This window comes from Natator depressus, chromosome 1 (assembly GCF_965152275.1).
Source record: "Natator depressus isolate rNatDep1 chromosome 1, rNatDep2.hap1, whole genome shotgun sequence".
Lineage (NCBI taxonomy): Eukaryota > Metazoa > Chordata > Testudines > Cheloniidae > Natator > Natator depressus.
This window is the reverse complement of record NC_134234.1, coordinates 57,032,967-57,050,001: the sequence shown is the minus strand read 5'-3', so window position 1 is coordinate 57,050,001 and position 17,035 is coordinate 57,032,967. Positions and strand designations below refer to the sequence as shown.

At 40.5% G+C, this 17,035-nt stretch overlaps 1 protein-coding gene across 3 annotated transcripts in view; it reads right to left on the bottom strand.

Moving 5' to 3' along the window:
• Nucleotides 1–17,035, bottom strand: part of RCBTB1 (RCC1 and BTB domain containing protein 1) — a 56,616-nt gene that overhangs the window by 20,656 nt on the left and 18,925 nt on the right. For 2 of the 3 annotated variants that reach the window (XM_074960519.1, XM_074960537.1), the window contains exons 2-5: nucleotides 8,743–8,913; nucleotides 7,621–7,771; nucleotides 5,910–6,076; nucleotides 1,221–1,379 (exon numbers count right to left, since the gene is read on the bottom strand). In XM_074960519.1, the coding sequence (XP_074816620.1) occupies nucleotides 1,221–1,379; nucleotides 5,910–6,076; nucleotides 7,621–7,771; nucleotides 8,743–8,886 (621 nt within the window). In that variant the 5' untranslated portion in view covers nucleotides 8,887–8,913. Of the gene's footprint in view, nucleotides 1–1,220; nucleotides 1,380–5,909; nucleotides 6,077–7,620; nucleotides 7,772–8,742; nucleotides 8,917–17,035 lie in introns of all 3 variants that reach the window. The other variant, XM_074960528.1, reaches the window with a different exon arrangement.

Here is a 17,035-nt window from a genome sequence, read left to right as displayed (position 1 = left end):
AATGATGGGGTCTAAATTAGCTGTTACCATTCAAGAAAAAGCGGTAATTCTGAGATGCCAAAAAAACGAACAGTGTTAGGAACCATTAGGAAAGGGATAGATAAGATGACAGAAAATATCATAATGCCACTATAGAAATCCATGGTCCACCCACATCTTGAGTACTGCATGCAATTCTGGTCACCGCATCTCAGAAAAGATTATTTTGGAAAAGGTGCAAAGAAGGGCAACAAAAACAATTAAGCATCTGGACCAGCTTCCACATGAGGAGAGATTAAGAAGACTGGGACTGTTTATCTTAGAAAAAGAAATGACTAAGAAGGGTACATGATAGTAACATGTAATACAAGAACCGTAAGGAAGTACTACTTCACACAATACACAGTTAACCTGGGGAACTAATTGCCAGGGGATGTTGTCAAAACCAAAAGTATAACTGGGATCAAAAAGAATTAAATAAGTTCACGGAGGATAGGTCCATCAGTGGCTGTTAGCCAAGATGGTCGGGGACGCAACCCTATGCTCTGGGTGTTGCTAAACCTCCAATTGCCAGAAGCGGGGACTGGATGATATGGGGTGGGTCATTCGATAAATTGCCCTGTTCTGCTCATGCCCTCTAAATCATCTGGCACCAGTCACTGTCAGAAGCCAGGATACTGTGCTAGATGGACCATTGCTCTGATCTTGTATGGCCACTCTCAGTCTTATAGAACTAGGTATTATAAATTTGCAGACTTTCAGAGCCTGTGACTTTCTATTTTCTCTGGTTACAAAAATACAGAAGACACTTTACAATACAAACAGATCAATATATCGTTTAGAGACTGGAAACTGGTTACTCAATCTTTGAGCCACATCTGGAAGTTATTTCTTATTGCAAAGAAGGCACCTGAATGGTAACTAGGAGGTGGAGACTTAAAATAACTTCTATAAAAAAGAGTAACCCATTCTGTGAATTTTGTTAAGTGAAAAACCCTGTTAACAGCTTGGACAAGTATGCAATTAACTCTCCCTTAGCAGATACTTCCTACTGTTCATGCTCAAGCTGTGACCATTGAACGGTTATACCAAGGTATTTCTTGTGGACCATAAAATTCCACAGTAGTTACTGATGTATCTTCCGTAACTGAAGTGTTCTCCATGTCAGCATTTCTCATCTCTATGCAGTCATGAGCGGACAACAAATGTATTATATTATGAGGTTAGTGGAGAAAGCTTACCTCACCATTGTCTATTACAGCCATAGAGGAGGTCTGACCACAAGCAATACTGACCACCATTTTAGTCTGTAAACAATTTGAGACTTTGCGAGGAGTTGGCTGATTTGCTGTAGATCCAGATCCAACCTGACCACAGTTGTTATAGCCCCATGCATATACCTGCCCATGAAAAGAGAGAGATACATATCTGAATAGTTTAGAGTTAAAATGTTTAGTTTTGCTACTAGGTTCTTCTGAAGAAATATGACTTGTCCAACCCTAGCTAAAACCAAATCACTGACTTTTTCTTTTAATTTAAAGATTATGAGCTAGATCTGGTACTGTAAGTATAAACATGGCACTTTTTTCAATTACTTATTCCAAAACAGGAGCATCCAAATTTTGTCAAAAATATGGGACATATTTCCAGTGTAAAAGATAAAGGTGGCAGAAGGACATACACAACTTTGTGGGGATGAATTTGAACACACCTCTTCCAATACATTTCAAGACAGTTAAGCATAACGGGGAATGCAGTGAAGGATGTCATTTCTTTTCCAGCTTTACAGAACTCCCCCCTTCTCACTTAGCAGTCTGTTTCAGGTGGATAAGGATCTAGAGTGTCCTTGGGGTTCCTTATTTCCCCCAACCTGCCACTGGAGCTTGTGAATGGGGAAGTTTTGGTTGACTGTACAAGTTTCAACAGCAATGATACTTGATAAAAATTGCATTAAGGGAAGTACTGGTTTTGGTGGTAGTTTTGTACAAGAATTTGTTGCTACAGAAAATATCTAAAATTAAGCAAGCAAGATGTTGTCTGTGTTCATAAAATCCTAAAAGATCGTGAAATATATACTCCCTCAGGAGACTTTTTCTCCTCCTCTAAAGTCATGTTATTTCATATTTGGTTATCTAGTCCATCCCCAGAGGCAAATGTAGGAATATTTCCTACAGTTTACTGTCCAGTGTTTTGTCCTGCTTTAAATTTACCCTTATGAAAAAGATGTTACCAGACATGCTGCTGATTGCAACTGCAAGACCAAGGTTGCCTTGCATAAATTCTACGTATCCTTTTTGGTGTTAATTGATCGCTTTACTTTAATATCTATGGATAGAAGATAAATGGAGAAAAACTTTGTGCAAAAGCATCAGCCACACACATTATAACATTACCACCGTGAAAAAAAAAAAAAAGCATGAGGTTCTTTGTCCATAACTATATCACATCCTTTGCTTTTATTAACTATTCTAATTAATCTAAAACTAAACATCTGCTAAATATATGGAGGGTTGGGGGGGGGGGAAAATGGTACAGTAGAACCTCAGAGTTACAAACACCTAGGGAATGGAGGTTGCTCATAACTCTGAAACATTTGTAACGTTTGGTTACAAACATCTGAACAAAACATTATGGTTATTCTTTCTAAAATTTACAACCGAACTTTGACTCAATACAGCTTTAAAACTTTACTATACAGAAGAAAAATGCTGCCTTTAACCATCTTAATTTAATTGGATAGAAAGCTGGCTAAATTGGTGGCTCAAAGGGTAGTGATCAACAGCTCGATGTCTAGTTGGCAGCCGGTATCAAGCGGAGTGCCCCCAAGGGTCAGTCCTGGGTCTGGTTTTGTTCAACATCTTTATTAATGATCTGGATGATGCGATAGATTGCACCTTCAGCAAGTTCGCAGACGACACTAAGTTTGGGGGAGAGGTAGATACGCTGGAGGGTAGGGATAGGGTCCAGAGTGACCAAGACAAATTGGAGGATTGGGCCAAAAGAAATCTAATGAGCTTCAACAAGGACAAGTGTAGAGTCCTGCACTTAGGACAGAAGAATCCCATGCACCGCTACAGGCTAGGGACCGACTGGCTAAGCAGCTGTTCTGCAGAAAAGGACCTGGGGATTACAGTGGATGAGAAGCTGGATATGAGTCAGCAGTGTGCCCTTGTTGCCAAGAGGCTAACGGCATATTGGGCTGCATTAGTAGAAGCACTGCCAGCAGATCGAGGGAAGTGATTATTTCCCTCTATTTGGCTCTGGTGAGGCCACATCTGGAGTACTGCGTCAGTTTTGGGCCCCCCACTACAGAAAGAATGTGGACAAACTGGAGAGAGAGTCCAGCGGAGGGCAACTAAAATGATCAGGGGGTTGGGGCACATGACTTACGAAGAGAGGCTGAGAGAACTGGGCTTGTTTAGTCTGCAAAAGAGAAGAGCAAGGGGGGAATTTGATAGCAGCCTTCAACTAAGGGGGGGGGGGGTTCCAAAGAGGATAGAGCTCGGCTGTTCTCAGTGGTGGCAGATGACAGAATAAGGAGCAATGGTCTTAGAGGTTTTTAAGGCCCGGCTTGACAAAGCCGTGGCTGGGATGATTTGGTCGGTGTTGGTCCTGCTTTGCGCAGAGAGTTGGACTAGATGACCTCCTGAGGTCTCTTCCAACCCTAATCTTCTAGGATTCTAATTTACATGAAAAGCACAAAAACAGTTTCCTTACTTTGTCAAAAAATTCTGTTTAAAAACTTTCCCTTTATTTTTCTACTAGTTTATGTTTAACACAGTACTGTATTTGCTTTTTTTGGGTCTTTGCTGCTGCCTGATTGCATACTTCCAATTCCAAATGAGGTGTGTGGTTGGCCAGTCAGTTCGCAACTCTGGTGTTCGTAACTCTGAGATTCTACTGTATTAAATGTATCCTTTGTATAACTAACATCCTCTATGTGTTAAGTTATAATGAAGACTATTTACCAGCTTTATTTTTCAGAATTATAATGGAAAAGTGAGACTCTAAATTTAAAGGTTCCTAGAGGTTAAATTGTGAGTGAACTTTCTCCCCACCTTTTAGCAAACCACCACAGTAATATGAAATTTAAGCCACTGTTTTCTCATTATATAAGACAGCCATCTTTGATTACAGCTTCTGCTCTTTAAACCATGGAATGAACTAGCTGTCTCTATTCATCTGTTCAACAGTTCTCCCAGTTTGGCAATTGCTGGTGGTCTGTTTGCCCTTCACTTACCTTTCTTCATCTACTCTAGAGCTCATCATTTATCATCACATGAACAGTGATGTGACACTTCAAAGACCTTCTGAAATTCCAGAGATTAAAGTCATTTACTTTTGCAGCCAATTCTTTCTGTTAATATTATTCCATATGTAAATATTCCACTTTCCCTTACGTTTTGTATAATCAGGGTTATATATCTTGTAACGATAAAGCCTCAGTCAACCACTAAGAATGCAGCAGAATATAAATCAAACTAAATGTCTAAATTCCAGGAGATTAGCACTGTAATTAAGTACAGTTTAAATATACATTATATTCAAAATATGCATTTCAGGTCTCATTCTTCGCACCTGTAGAACATCCCTCCTACTATTTTTATCATCTTATCTTGTTTGGACCATAGCACTGCTGCCTAACTAGGTGCACTACACTTCCAAGTTTCATACCCTATCCAAGGCAAAGAAGTGAAAAATCTCAAGATTTAGAAGTTTTTAAGATCAGGCTTGACAAAGCCCTGGCTGGGATGATTTAATTGGGGATCAGTCCTGCTTTGAGCAGGGGGTTGGACTAGATGACCTCCTGAGGTCCCTTTCAACCCTGATATTCTATGATTTTAAGATCTTTCCTAAGCACAAGCTCCTCTCAAAAGCAGCACATCAACAAAAAACTAGCTTCTGAATCCGCCTTCCATCCCCCTCATTACAGACATTGATACGCTACTGTGTGTCATAATGGCAGTAGTATGATTTCATATTAGAATAGGATATGGAGGTGCTCAGATACTATGGTTCTGGGGCCCCAATACATAGACAGAATAATGGCTATTTTGAATTCCTTGTCTTAACTATTTTAAGCTGATTTTAAAATCAAACAATTCAGATGAAGCCCTAAAACAGCATTAGATCAGGCTGATTACTCAGTCTAAAAATACCATTTTTACACTAATTAAAAAGGAAACATTGACTAGTCAGTAGTATTTAAAGAAATTTGTGATTTACACTTTCCAGGTAACTACACATGGACAAACCAAGCCTGACTCCACTCATTTCTGCGGGGATATATTTTCTTCAACATATGTAGCACAAAGCAGAATTTAGATATAAAACCAACTATGCCCAATCCCTCTAAATGTATGTGAAGGTGGACAGAGCAGAATACTTCCACAATAATGAATAATGCAGAAATCAGATGCAGTATTAAAGAGAACCAAAACACTAAAGATACCGCAGACTGACCCATCTGCCCAAGGCACATATCTTAAGTGCTACAACAGTGCACACAGAGGGCAACCTTAAATTTCTATCTTTTGAAAGATTCTACCACTTCTGGTAGAATTCTCTATTATACAGATAGGGAATGCTAGTGAAAAAGAAAGTCTTTCAAAATTACATTGCTTTTTAGGTGCAGTGTTCTTTCCAGTTTCAGTCTTACTGATAGGTATCTGATGCACAAAAACCCCACAAGAATACTCACTGGCCACAATTTTCAAATCACTGTAGGGAAGAAGAATTAAAATTGGCCAGGAGAATGAACTACCCCTCCCACCCCTAAAGAGAGGATGCCTTGGGTTTGAAGTGCACGGGTAAGGTTACTTTGTACCTGTACTGTGGAGAGAAAAGGACTTCAATCTCCAAAGCTATCTGATTCCTTTCAGGAACTCCAAGTTTATTGAAAAAGTTAAATAAGAAAATGTAAGACTTACATCTCCATCAGATGATAGGGCCATAGAATGATGAGAACCACAAGCTACTTCAATCACCCTCTTAATTAGCAGGTTGGTACAGACTTGAATAGGAGTAATGCCCTGATTGGTTGTTCCATTCCCAAGCTGGCTGTATCCATTATGTCCCCAAGCATAAACTTCACCATCTGCACAAAACATGCATGTTTGTGATACCACTCCCACCAATTCCGAATTAATGAAGATGTTAATTGATTCTAACACTGTCTTCTTTCTTTAACTTCTATAAAAGCATGAGTACAGACAGTGCTATAAGTGAAAGCGAGAGTAGAATAACTAAGTAGTGAGACTAGTGTAGTAATTGTTCTACAGTTTATTCTTTGTACAGTATTTAGCCTTCCTTCTCAAGTCTAACTATTCATGACTATACCATAGCATGAGCTCTGGGTTAATGAGAGATAAATGGTGGCACCTCAATATAATGGAGGACATTGTTAACAGACAGATTTAAATGGTTTCACTAACCTTATTGCAGAATGAAAATGCTTGCTTCCCCACACCACCCTACTATAATTGGCAGTAAATATCATTAACTATTTAAAACTGATGTCAGCTGCCTGATCAGACAATACAGAAAAAGGCTATTTTCCCCAAACCAAACCAGCTTTCTATATGAATTTGCTATTCTATAAAGGGAAGCCAACTTTGAGTGGACATTTCCTGGACTCCATTTAGTTTCCTTCCCTTCCTTGGGCTCAGAATTCTTCACCCTTGAGAATTTCTCAAGCAACCTCTTTGCTCTTCTCCGACTTTCTGCCTTCCCCAGATTTCCTTTAAACAGATTCTATCTTGCCTCTTGTCACTTCAAGGCAAAGGCGGCTTTGTCTAGTGAGTCCATATTAACTAATTTTGATAAATTATTTTTAATACCCCCTTCCCAGAAAAAAAAAACTGAGCAAGGTGTTTCAATGTTCTCAAAATCCAACATTAAATAAAGGAACCAGGCAAACAATTTAGAGAAGAGAGTGAGCAGTCTGTCATTTTATTCATATTTCAGAAGCTTGAAGTCACATGCTACAAGCACATAGTCTATTCTTATGACAAATTTAACTCAAAACAACTATTTAAAAACAAAGAAAAGTCTAATGTTAAGGTTTGAAGCCATCAAGTCCAGACCCTTTTAATCAGCACTGCCTTGCTAGTCAGCCAATGAACTTTACAACTTCATGTTGGAGTCTGGTTTCCAATTTTATGTTAAAAAGGTAAAATTCATTCATTTCCTTGCCGCTGTTTACTACCCACCCAGTGTTGAGAAATAACCTGCGTTCTTCCTTTTGTAAAAGCTGGCTGGTTAGAAGGCCACAAAAACTAGAACATACTATTTGATTCGGATGGCCACCAGGTTTGGAAAATGTTATCTGATCATTAAGTTCTGATAATTAGGAATGCACGTAGCTCCTCCTTCCCAGAGAGAAGACTAAGCATGTCACCCTCATGGCATGCTTTGGGCCAGTTCCGCAGCTAGTGTAAAGTGACTTCAGCAAAGCTATGATCTCTGTAAGTTGAGAGATCTGGCCTTTGAACTTTGTTGGCCCAGGATCAGAATTCCCAGAAGAGCAACAAACCCAGCACATTGGCCAAGTATCAATCTACCAACATATCTCCACTTCTGTTCTTGGTTAACCCTGATAGAATATGTAACTGATTATTTCACATACTAAATGTTTTCTACCTTCAGTGCTAAGTAGAACATGTGGTCCACTTCCATAACTGAGACTGTTAATCTTCTTTCCACATAAGGCTTCTAATTTCTTTGGTACTATGGTGCTTTGATTATCTCCAGTCCCCAAACAATTACTACAGTTTAGTCCAAACACAAACACCTGGGGGGAAAAAGGGAAAAAAAAACAATTTGCATTTTAAACTATTTAGATTCATATTTATGGAGAGGGAGATAGACCGATATAGATATATAGGGTGAAATCTGGCCCTAGTGAAGCGACTGGGAGTTTTCCCATCAACTTCAACGGGGCAAAGATTTCATCCGTGGAACTTTACTGGGTTCAAAGGGTTCTACAACTAGTTCTAGATTCAAATTTAGATTTTTGTTTAATACACACAGAAGGAAGGCTTACGAACCCTAATGGAAATTATTCTACTGATATCATAGGTCTTTAAATGTTTATGGAAGTATTTTTAATTGTGTTTTGTACGCTTTAAAGTCAGGCATCCAAATATCTCCTCCTCTTGGGTGCCTAAGCTTATTTAGGGCAATGCACTACTACTTCTCCTTCCATAAAAAAGCTGTGACAATTCTATTTTGATTCAGAAAAAAGTTACTTAAATTTAAAAGGATACCTCTAATGGGCATATCCTGGACTGGAGATTCATTTTTATTACAGCTGCTATACCCGATAGTGATCTAAAGGATAGTAAGTTCTTCTAACACTTGTCATAATAATTGCCCGGTTATATTTAAATATGTGCTAGTATAAGAGATCCAAGAAGTGAAACTGACCAGTCTAGTTCAGTTGTCCGAGTGAAAAGAAATGTAAAGAGACCCAGTTTATGTAGCAAGTTTTTATTTTTTCCATCTTTACTAATCTAGGACATTAATAGTAATGAAAATAATTTTTGTTAAGAGTGTTTTATTGTGACTCCTTTTACTCTCTTCCCAGTTATGTCCCCATGCAAGATTTCAAATATTTGCAATTCATTTCCGCCACATTCATTCATAGACTGGGACACAGATTCATGCATAGTGTCTTCTGTAGGCTGCTTATTTACAGGCTTTCAAAGGGGTTAGAATTACATCCCAAAATAGATCAGGTGTTTCATTTCCTTATAGACTTACCTCATCATTATGGGTAATGTATATAGCTTCATTGGCCGATGTGCCAAATACACATGCTTTCCTAATAGATGCTATTTCTTGAGGTGAAAGCAAGGTAAATATTGGCCACTTTCCTACATCCACCATGACTATGTTGGGTTTCATATAATTCCTATAAGAAAGTTGACATTTCTGCTGTAAAAAAGGGGGGGAAAAAAAACAAAAACAAACTATTAAAAAGGCTTATTTTTTGTTTTCAACAAAAGGCACAAGATATTCTTCTTTAGAAAAGAAAAAAGCACTTAAAACTACAGAGACATTAGTCTCTCTGATGAATGAATATTCTATTCCTATATAAGATGTGTAATCATACAACATACCAAGGAAGAACAAATAGCTAGTCCTAGACAGGATATTAGAGAAATGCCATTAAAAACAAATACCTGCTGGGCTACTTTGAATTAATAACTACTGAAAAAACCTTGATAAAGACACCGTTCTACTTGAAAAATCCATACGTTGATAAAATATGCAACCTAGCAAGTATTGCCTTTCAGTGGCAGTAGATTTCTGAGCTTTATTTTGGATCTTATTTTCTTCTGTATTACATTCAATTCTCTTGTAAACGTGAAACAGTATTCCAAGCCTAGATTCCATTTAAATAAAGACAAGCAGATCTTAAAGTAAAATACCTGTCTCCTATAACGAGTGTGCAATCCCAGTTTAATTCTGGACAGTGTGAAATCCCAATATATGCAAGTAGCACATGATGCCAGTTTGTTAGGGTTTTCTGTTAAAGTATTGGGGATGTCCTGGGGACGGGGGCTGATTTAAAACTTTCCTTGTGGACAAAAATAACTATTTTTGAGCATGGGAGAATTACAGCACAAAACCATGATCTGTTTGCTTCAGACTAAATGAAAAACGGAGAACTCTGTGCAGAGCAACTAGTCATTACTGGTTAATTGGGAAACACTTTGGATTGCATTAGAACATTGGAAGATGAACAAAAGACAAAAGTATCATCAAATCTGCCAGAGAAACAGTATCACTCTGTATAACTTACAAATTTCTACCACCCTCATCACCTCTAGTTTGCGCATGAAAACTGTGTGGATTCAAGAAGGAGATAAAAATACTCAAAAAAAGAAGCAACTATGCAAGATTTTTTAGATCTGATCAGATCCTCACACAAAAGAAAAGTCATGTTAGCACTGATGCTCCAAAGAGATTCTGCTGTTAGTACTTCTGCACATTTATGTGATATGCTAGTACTTCATGGGCACAGATCTGTGCTCTCCCCAGAGCATTCCATAAAATGACAGCACTATAGTATGCACTGGTCATGTATGACCCAGGAACCTCTTTGCGCCAACTAGAAAGGGGCACAGAGGGGTGCCTAGATGTTACAGGGACCTCCTGGGTCTGGAATATACATTCTAGTTCACCAGCAAGTCTCATGTGAGGTCCGAAATAAAAGCTGCTGTCACACAATGGTCATCAAAATCATCATGAAACATGTTGTTAAAGGGTTACGTGTGTGTGTCTTTATAGATCGATAGATAGATATACACACACACACAAAATTATGTTAAGGGTCTGTATTTTGGAACTGATCACCAGCAAAGAGGAAATACAGGTTCTGTCAGAAGAGAAATTGTTATCTAGCAGTCTGAACTATACAGTGCTTAATTTACAAGTAAACAAAGGCCCTCTTTTCACCAGTCTAAACTGAATGCTAATGAAGGATTGTGAAAAATTCAAAAGATGAAAGTAACAGGAGGAAGCAAGCCGTGGGAGAGTGGGGGAGACAACCCTATTCTGACCTGGACACTGGAGCGTAGCTATGGCGGGAGCACAAGTGGCGCCTTTTTAATTTTTACTCACTTTGGCATTGGGTCCTTCAGTGCCGCTGAAGACCCAGAGCACCGCCCGACCCGCCGCCAAACAGCTGGAGCACCGCCGGGTGAGTACAAGCGGGTGGTGCCTTTATCATCACCGCTCCCCCTGTTTTCTCCACCTGGCTACGCCACTGCCTGGACACCCAAGGTCTGCTCTAGTAATTTGGGGGACAAAGACGACACCCTAGCATCCTTCACTATGGAAGCAAATGGATAATGAGTTTGTTTCATGCAAGAGGGATCTCAACCACACTTGGTTGAAAATGCTGGAAAGAACCTTGGGTGAGACTAGCTTCTTTAAACAAGATGTTCACCTGTTAGTTATGTTTAGTCTCTAGAAAGCGTTTTACGATTGTTTTATATGTAACCATTTGTTTCCAATATTCTTATTCACTTGAATGTCAGTTCTTTAACAGTAAACAGATGCATTTATAGTGAAAAAAACTAAGTGTTTAGCAAAGCTGTGTTCTAAGGTATAAGTTGGTGTTTACTGTTCCTTTGGGAACAGTAGGCCTAGTAATTCTGAGTGCTCAGTGGATAAGGGGCTGGGCACTACAGGGAATGCTCAGGAGACTCAGGAATTGATGTATGCCTATAACTACCCGGTACAGACACAGCAAGGCCTGCAGAGGTCTGGATTGCCAGAGGCTGGTGATTTCAAGGAGCTGACCCACAGAAGGTACAGACAACACTTCCTCACGCTATGGGCAGATGGTGGTGAGGTGCCTCATGACCCTGGGTACCGTCACGTAGAAATAATACTGTTAACATAATATCTATTATACCTAAAAGATAGTTAAAATTGCAGAGTCAAACACTCAGTTAAGAAGTGCAACCTATATCCCGTCCTCCTCAGCTCCTATCCAACCCCTTCCAGCTGCTCCTTTTCTTCCTCCCCCACTTTCTGGCTCCTGCAACCTCCCACCCCACAATCCCATTTTCTCCTCCCTCACTCCTCCCATTTCTCATCCCTCTGAATTCAAGACAGGCTTTCCCCCCTACCCCACCCCCCGTCCATGCTTCCCTGCTCTCACTGCTTCTACTTTGGGTGCCCAGGAAGAGAATCCCCCTACTCCCAGTTCCTGATACCATAGCATTTCAGGACACCAAGAGGAGCAATTGCAAGAAAAGTCCTGCTCAGTCCCTGCAGCCCTTAGCTGGAGCATGCTTAGTGCATAAAGAATCTTCAGAAGACATAGCTTCCAAACTTACAAGTCTGAGTTTTTTCAAAAATGTATAACTTGGCCAAGTTTTGACCATTTTCCACACAGAGTAAATGAAGGTTAGTTACTTGTAACCATACTTTATGCAGAGTCAATCAGCAAGTTCACACTCTTGGGATGCGCCAACTGGTGCAGCTTGGCTAGTGGAACTTCTGCTATCAGGGTCGATTAGAGTGCTCACATGCCCTTCTCCCCACTTCCCTAAACATTCTAGCCCATTCTGAGGGCATGGCTATCAAAAGGGCTTGGTGACACAAGTGGCCTCAGTTTCTTCCATCCCTATTACAGAATCCAGTGATAACCTTAATTGGGACTCCACAGAAGAGGGGAAGGTGGGCAAGGAATGGAAGTATGTAGAGTCCATCTCAAAGAACTACAGTTACAAGTAACCTCCATTTCCTTCAAGAATCCTCTGAATATTCCTACTCTTGGGATAGTTTGGCAAGGAGTACATAAAAGGTGGATGTAGGAACACTGAGTCCTAATTAAACAAAACAACTGAAGTACCACTTTGCCAAACTGTGCATCAGATCTGGCTGCCAAATCTAAAAAGGCACACTGTTTAGTGAAAGTGTGAGCTGAACTCCATATTTACATATTTCAATAACGGGAACATGTCTACCATATGCTACAGATGCAGCAACTGCACTGGTAGAATGAACTTTAAGAACTGCAGGAGGAGAGAGAGAAGAACTTTTATAACTGTCCTCTATATACTGTCTGACCCACTGACAGGGAATGGGCAGAGACAGCTTGACCCCTGACCAACATATGATATAAACAATGTAGCAGACGACCTAAAGTCTTTAGTTCTGTTCCGATCAGAATGCATTCTCTGTGTCTAAATAATGTAATTTAGATTTGCCCTTACGTGCCCATGGTTGGGGAAGAATACTGGTAAATTTACACACTGATTTACATCAAAAGTCTTAAGTTACCCCAGATTCCTTCCTAAAGTGAGGTATCGGATAGCTGTTTAGAAGTATCTGATCCCAGAGGCTTGACCGACAAAGTTTCTTGTAACAGAAGAGCCTGAAGTCTTGTCTAGCTATGTGGGGCTGAGGAGGGCCCCAAATAGCACAATACGAACAAGAATGCCTTTCTCCTAGGCATTTCAGCACTGAACATGCACATCGGATGTGGCGAAGACAGCCGGGCATGACAAACACCCTTTAAAACAATGTTTCTTGATCTTCAAATCTACCATGATATTGTATAAGTAATTTACTTTAAACTGAAACTTAATCTAAACCTATTTCTAAAACGAGCTTACTCTAAAACTATTAACTACTAACTAATCTAAGAATGGAAAGATTATTTTATACCAATGGATCCCTGCAATCTGGAGAGGTCTGTGTACATTCACCGTTGCAGTTGGAAGGAAGTGAGGCAGCAACCAGAGCCATGCTCCCTTTTATAGCCACACCCTCAGAACGTGTTAGAACATTAAGGGTGCAGGAGGGGTTTGTGAACATTCTAACCCGTACTACACCCAGAACACTGCACTGTCCAAGCTGTCAGTGCAACTCAAGAGTGTAAATATGTTCAGGACACTTGAAGAAAAGGCACCTCCCCTGACACCACACAATCTCACTGCCAAATTTTATGTCTCTACTCCAACACAAAGAAGTGCCAGAGCTTCTCAATGAAATGGATTTAAGCATTTTTTTCCAGTATTACGGAGAGACACATTGTTTGCTCAACTCACACTTGGAAATGAATTAACTGCTCTAGCTGAAATTTTTCAAAAATTCAATGAACAGTTAAAGTCTGCAAGAGTTACAAGCAACTGAAAACAAGTTCTTATAATGGCAAGTATTAGGCAACCTTAACTACAGCTGGCACTACAAGCTCAGCCTACAATAAAAACATGAGATTATGTCCCCCTTCCCCCCCAAAAAAATCACACTAAATCAGATTGCGTAGCTGCATTCTGTTAAATGCAGTCTTGTTGATTACAGTCCATCACAAAAGTTTCACAACTGTGCAGCTCTCAGTTATCAACTAGAGTTCTGATCCAGGAAGTCACTCTGAGTGAGCGGACCCCTGTATCTGTATGGAGCCTCAATGGAGTCGGTGGGTCTGCCTGTGCAGATTAAACACATCAACTACCAACTACTCCGACTCAGGAAGACTATTCCTAATCAGAAGCCAGAGTGACAGAAGTTGATGGTACTCAGAATTAAAGACATATGTGGTTGTAAAATGGGGGAATACACTTGCCTCTGCCACGTGGAGAATGAAGAGTTAAATGTTCAGAACACTACACAATGAAGTACTATATAAAACCTAAAAATTACTTTCACATGAGATTAACACTATAAGCCAAGTCACGTAAATTATTTGGACTGGCTGTTTATGACTTTAGCACATGGTCAAGTACCAAAATACAAATCTGAGAAGTTTATTCTGGATGTTGCGAAATCTCACAATTTTAGGTGTTTTTCTTAAAGCCCCACATTCTTGAGTCAAGCTATTACATGAGAATCTCAGCTTAAGATGAAAGTTGCTAGCCTGCATGGTTGTGCAGGAAAGACTGAAAATGAGACCCAAGACTAAATGCTTGAAAAACAAAGAACCCCTTTTTTTAAATGTCATGATTGTTTGGGGCGAGACACAATATCTGAATGCTCAGCGTCAACAATACCATTGTGCTTCATTCTGTGTTTACAGTCATCTTAGGCAAACTCTTCTTACCAGAGTTAGTTTACTGCAAAACCTCAAAAAATCCTCAAGATTTGGAAAGGAAAATTACATTAACTTAAATGTAAGAGAAGGCCCACACCGAAGAGCCTGCTTTGTCCAGAGGTCCTTTTGTAGGCTCAAAATGGAAGAAAGAATGAAAAGCAGATGCATATAAGTAGTTCAGTAGTTAGGAATGCAAGTGTCATCTACCACCCTGACCAGACAGTTCATAAAACTTTTAAAAACCTAACAAGACCCACTCTGCCACTGAAGCACTGTGTGACCTTGGGCTTGTCCCTTCAAATCCGAGAGACTTTGCTTCCCCTTTGTCTACTTAGCTTGAGAGACAGCGAGTCAAAGGCCACATTTATGATACAGAATTTTACCAACAAGTTCTCCATTGAGGATACTCTCAGTTCAGCTGCAGGAGCTAGTTTGGCACTGATGGTAGCTTCTGGCATCCTTACCTTACCTACAGGGAGGGCTCTCATCAATGCAGCTGAACCAATGGAAATGTTTCGGTGGAATTCTTTAATGCAGGTAAGTCCTAAATAAGCGGACATCCTAGGTAAACTGTGACCCTAAGCTGCAGAGCAATGCACAGGACAAGTTTCAACACTCAGTTACTGTAAACAGAAAAGGAGTACTTGTGGCACCTTAGACACTAACCAATTTATTTGAGCATAAGCTTTCATGAGCTACAGCTCACTTCATCGGATGCATACTGTGGAAAGCGTAGAAGATCTTTTTATACACACAAAGCATGAAAAAATACCTCCCCCCACCCCACTCTCCTGCTGGTAATAGCTTATGTAAAGTGATCACTCTCCTTACAATGTGTATGATAATCAAGGTGGGCCATTTCCAGCACAAATACAAGGTTTAACAAGAACGTCGGGGGGGGGGGGGGGAGGAAAAAACAAGGGGAAATAGGCTTGAATAGAGACTGGGAGTGGCTAAGTCATTATGCAAGGTAACCTAAGTTAACTGTATCCAATTTGCAAATGAATTCCAATTCAACAGTCTCTCGCTGGAGTCTGGTTTTGAAGTTTTTTTTGTTGTAATATCGCAACTTTCATGTCTGTAATCGCGTGACCAGAGAGATTGAAGTGTTCTCCGACTGGTTTATGAATGTTATAATTCTTGACATCTGATTTGTGTCCATTTATTCTTTTACGTAGAGACTGTCCAGTCTGACCAATGTACATGGCAGAGGGGCATTGCTGGCACATGATGGCATATATCACATCAGTGGATGTGCAGGTGAACGAGCCTCTGATAGTGTGGCTGATGTTATTAGGCCCTATGATGGTGTCCCCTGAATAGATATGTGGGCACAGCTGGCAACGGGCTTTCTTGCAAGGATAGGTTCCTGGGTTAGTGGTTCTGTTGTGTGGTATGTGGTTGCTGGTGAGTATTTGCTTCAGGTTGGGGGGCTGTCTGTAGGCAAGGACTGGCCTGTCTCCCAAGATTTGTGAGTGTGTTGGGTCATCCTTCAGGATAGGTTGTAGATCCTTAATAATGCGTTGGAGGGGTTTTAGTCGGGGGCTGAAGGTGACAGCTAGTGGCTTTCTGTTATTTTCTTTGTTAGGCCTGTCCTGTAGTAGGTGACTTCTGGGAACTCTTCTGACTCTATCAATCTGTTTCTTCACTTCCGCAGGTGGGTATTGTAGTTGTAAGAATGCTTGATAGAGATCTTGTAGGTGTTTGTCTCTGTCTGAGGGGTTGGAGCAAATGCGGTTGTATCGCAGAGCTTGGCTGTAGACGATGGATCGTGTGGTGTGGTCAGGGTGAAAGCTGGAGGCATGTAGGTAGGAATAGCGGTCAGTAGGTTTCCGGTATAGGGTGGTGGTTATGTAACCATCGTTTATTAGCACTGTAGTGTCCAGGAAGTGGATCTTCTTTTAGTAAAGTCCAGCCACGAGGAAGTTTGTGTGGAAGGTTGGTTTTTTATGAGAGTATCCATTTTTGAGAGCTCATTCTTTAATTTTCCCGGTTTGCTGTAGAGGATGTTGATCAGGTGGTTCTGCAGGGAAAGATATCTACTATCCAAGATCCATAAACCTGGAAATCCTGGACGCCCCATCATCTCAGGCATTGGCACCCTGACAGCAGGATTGTATGGCTATGTAGACTCGCTCCTCAGGCCCTATGCTACCAGCACTCCCAGCTACCTTCAAGACACCACTGACTTCCTGAGGAAACTACAATCCATCAGTGATCTTCCTGATAACACCATCCTGGCCACTATGGATGTAGAAGCCCTCTACACCAACATTCCACACAAAGATGGACTACAAGCCGTCAAGAACGCTATCCCCGATAACGTCACAGCTAACCTGGTGGCTGAACTTTGTGACTTTGTCCTTACCCATAACTATTTTACATTTGGGGACAATGTATACCTTCAAATCAGCGGCACTGCCATGGGTACCTGCATGGCCCCACAGTATGCCAACATTTTTATGGCTGACTTAGAACAACGCTTCCTCAGCTCTCGTCCCC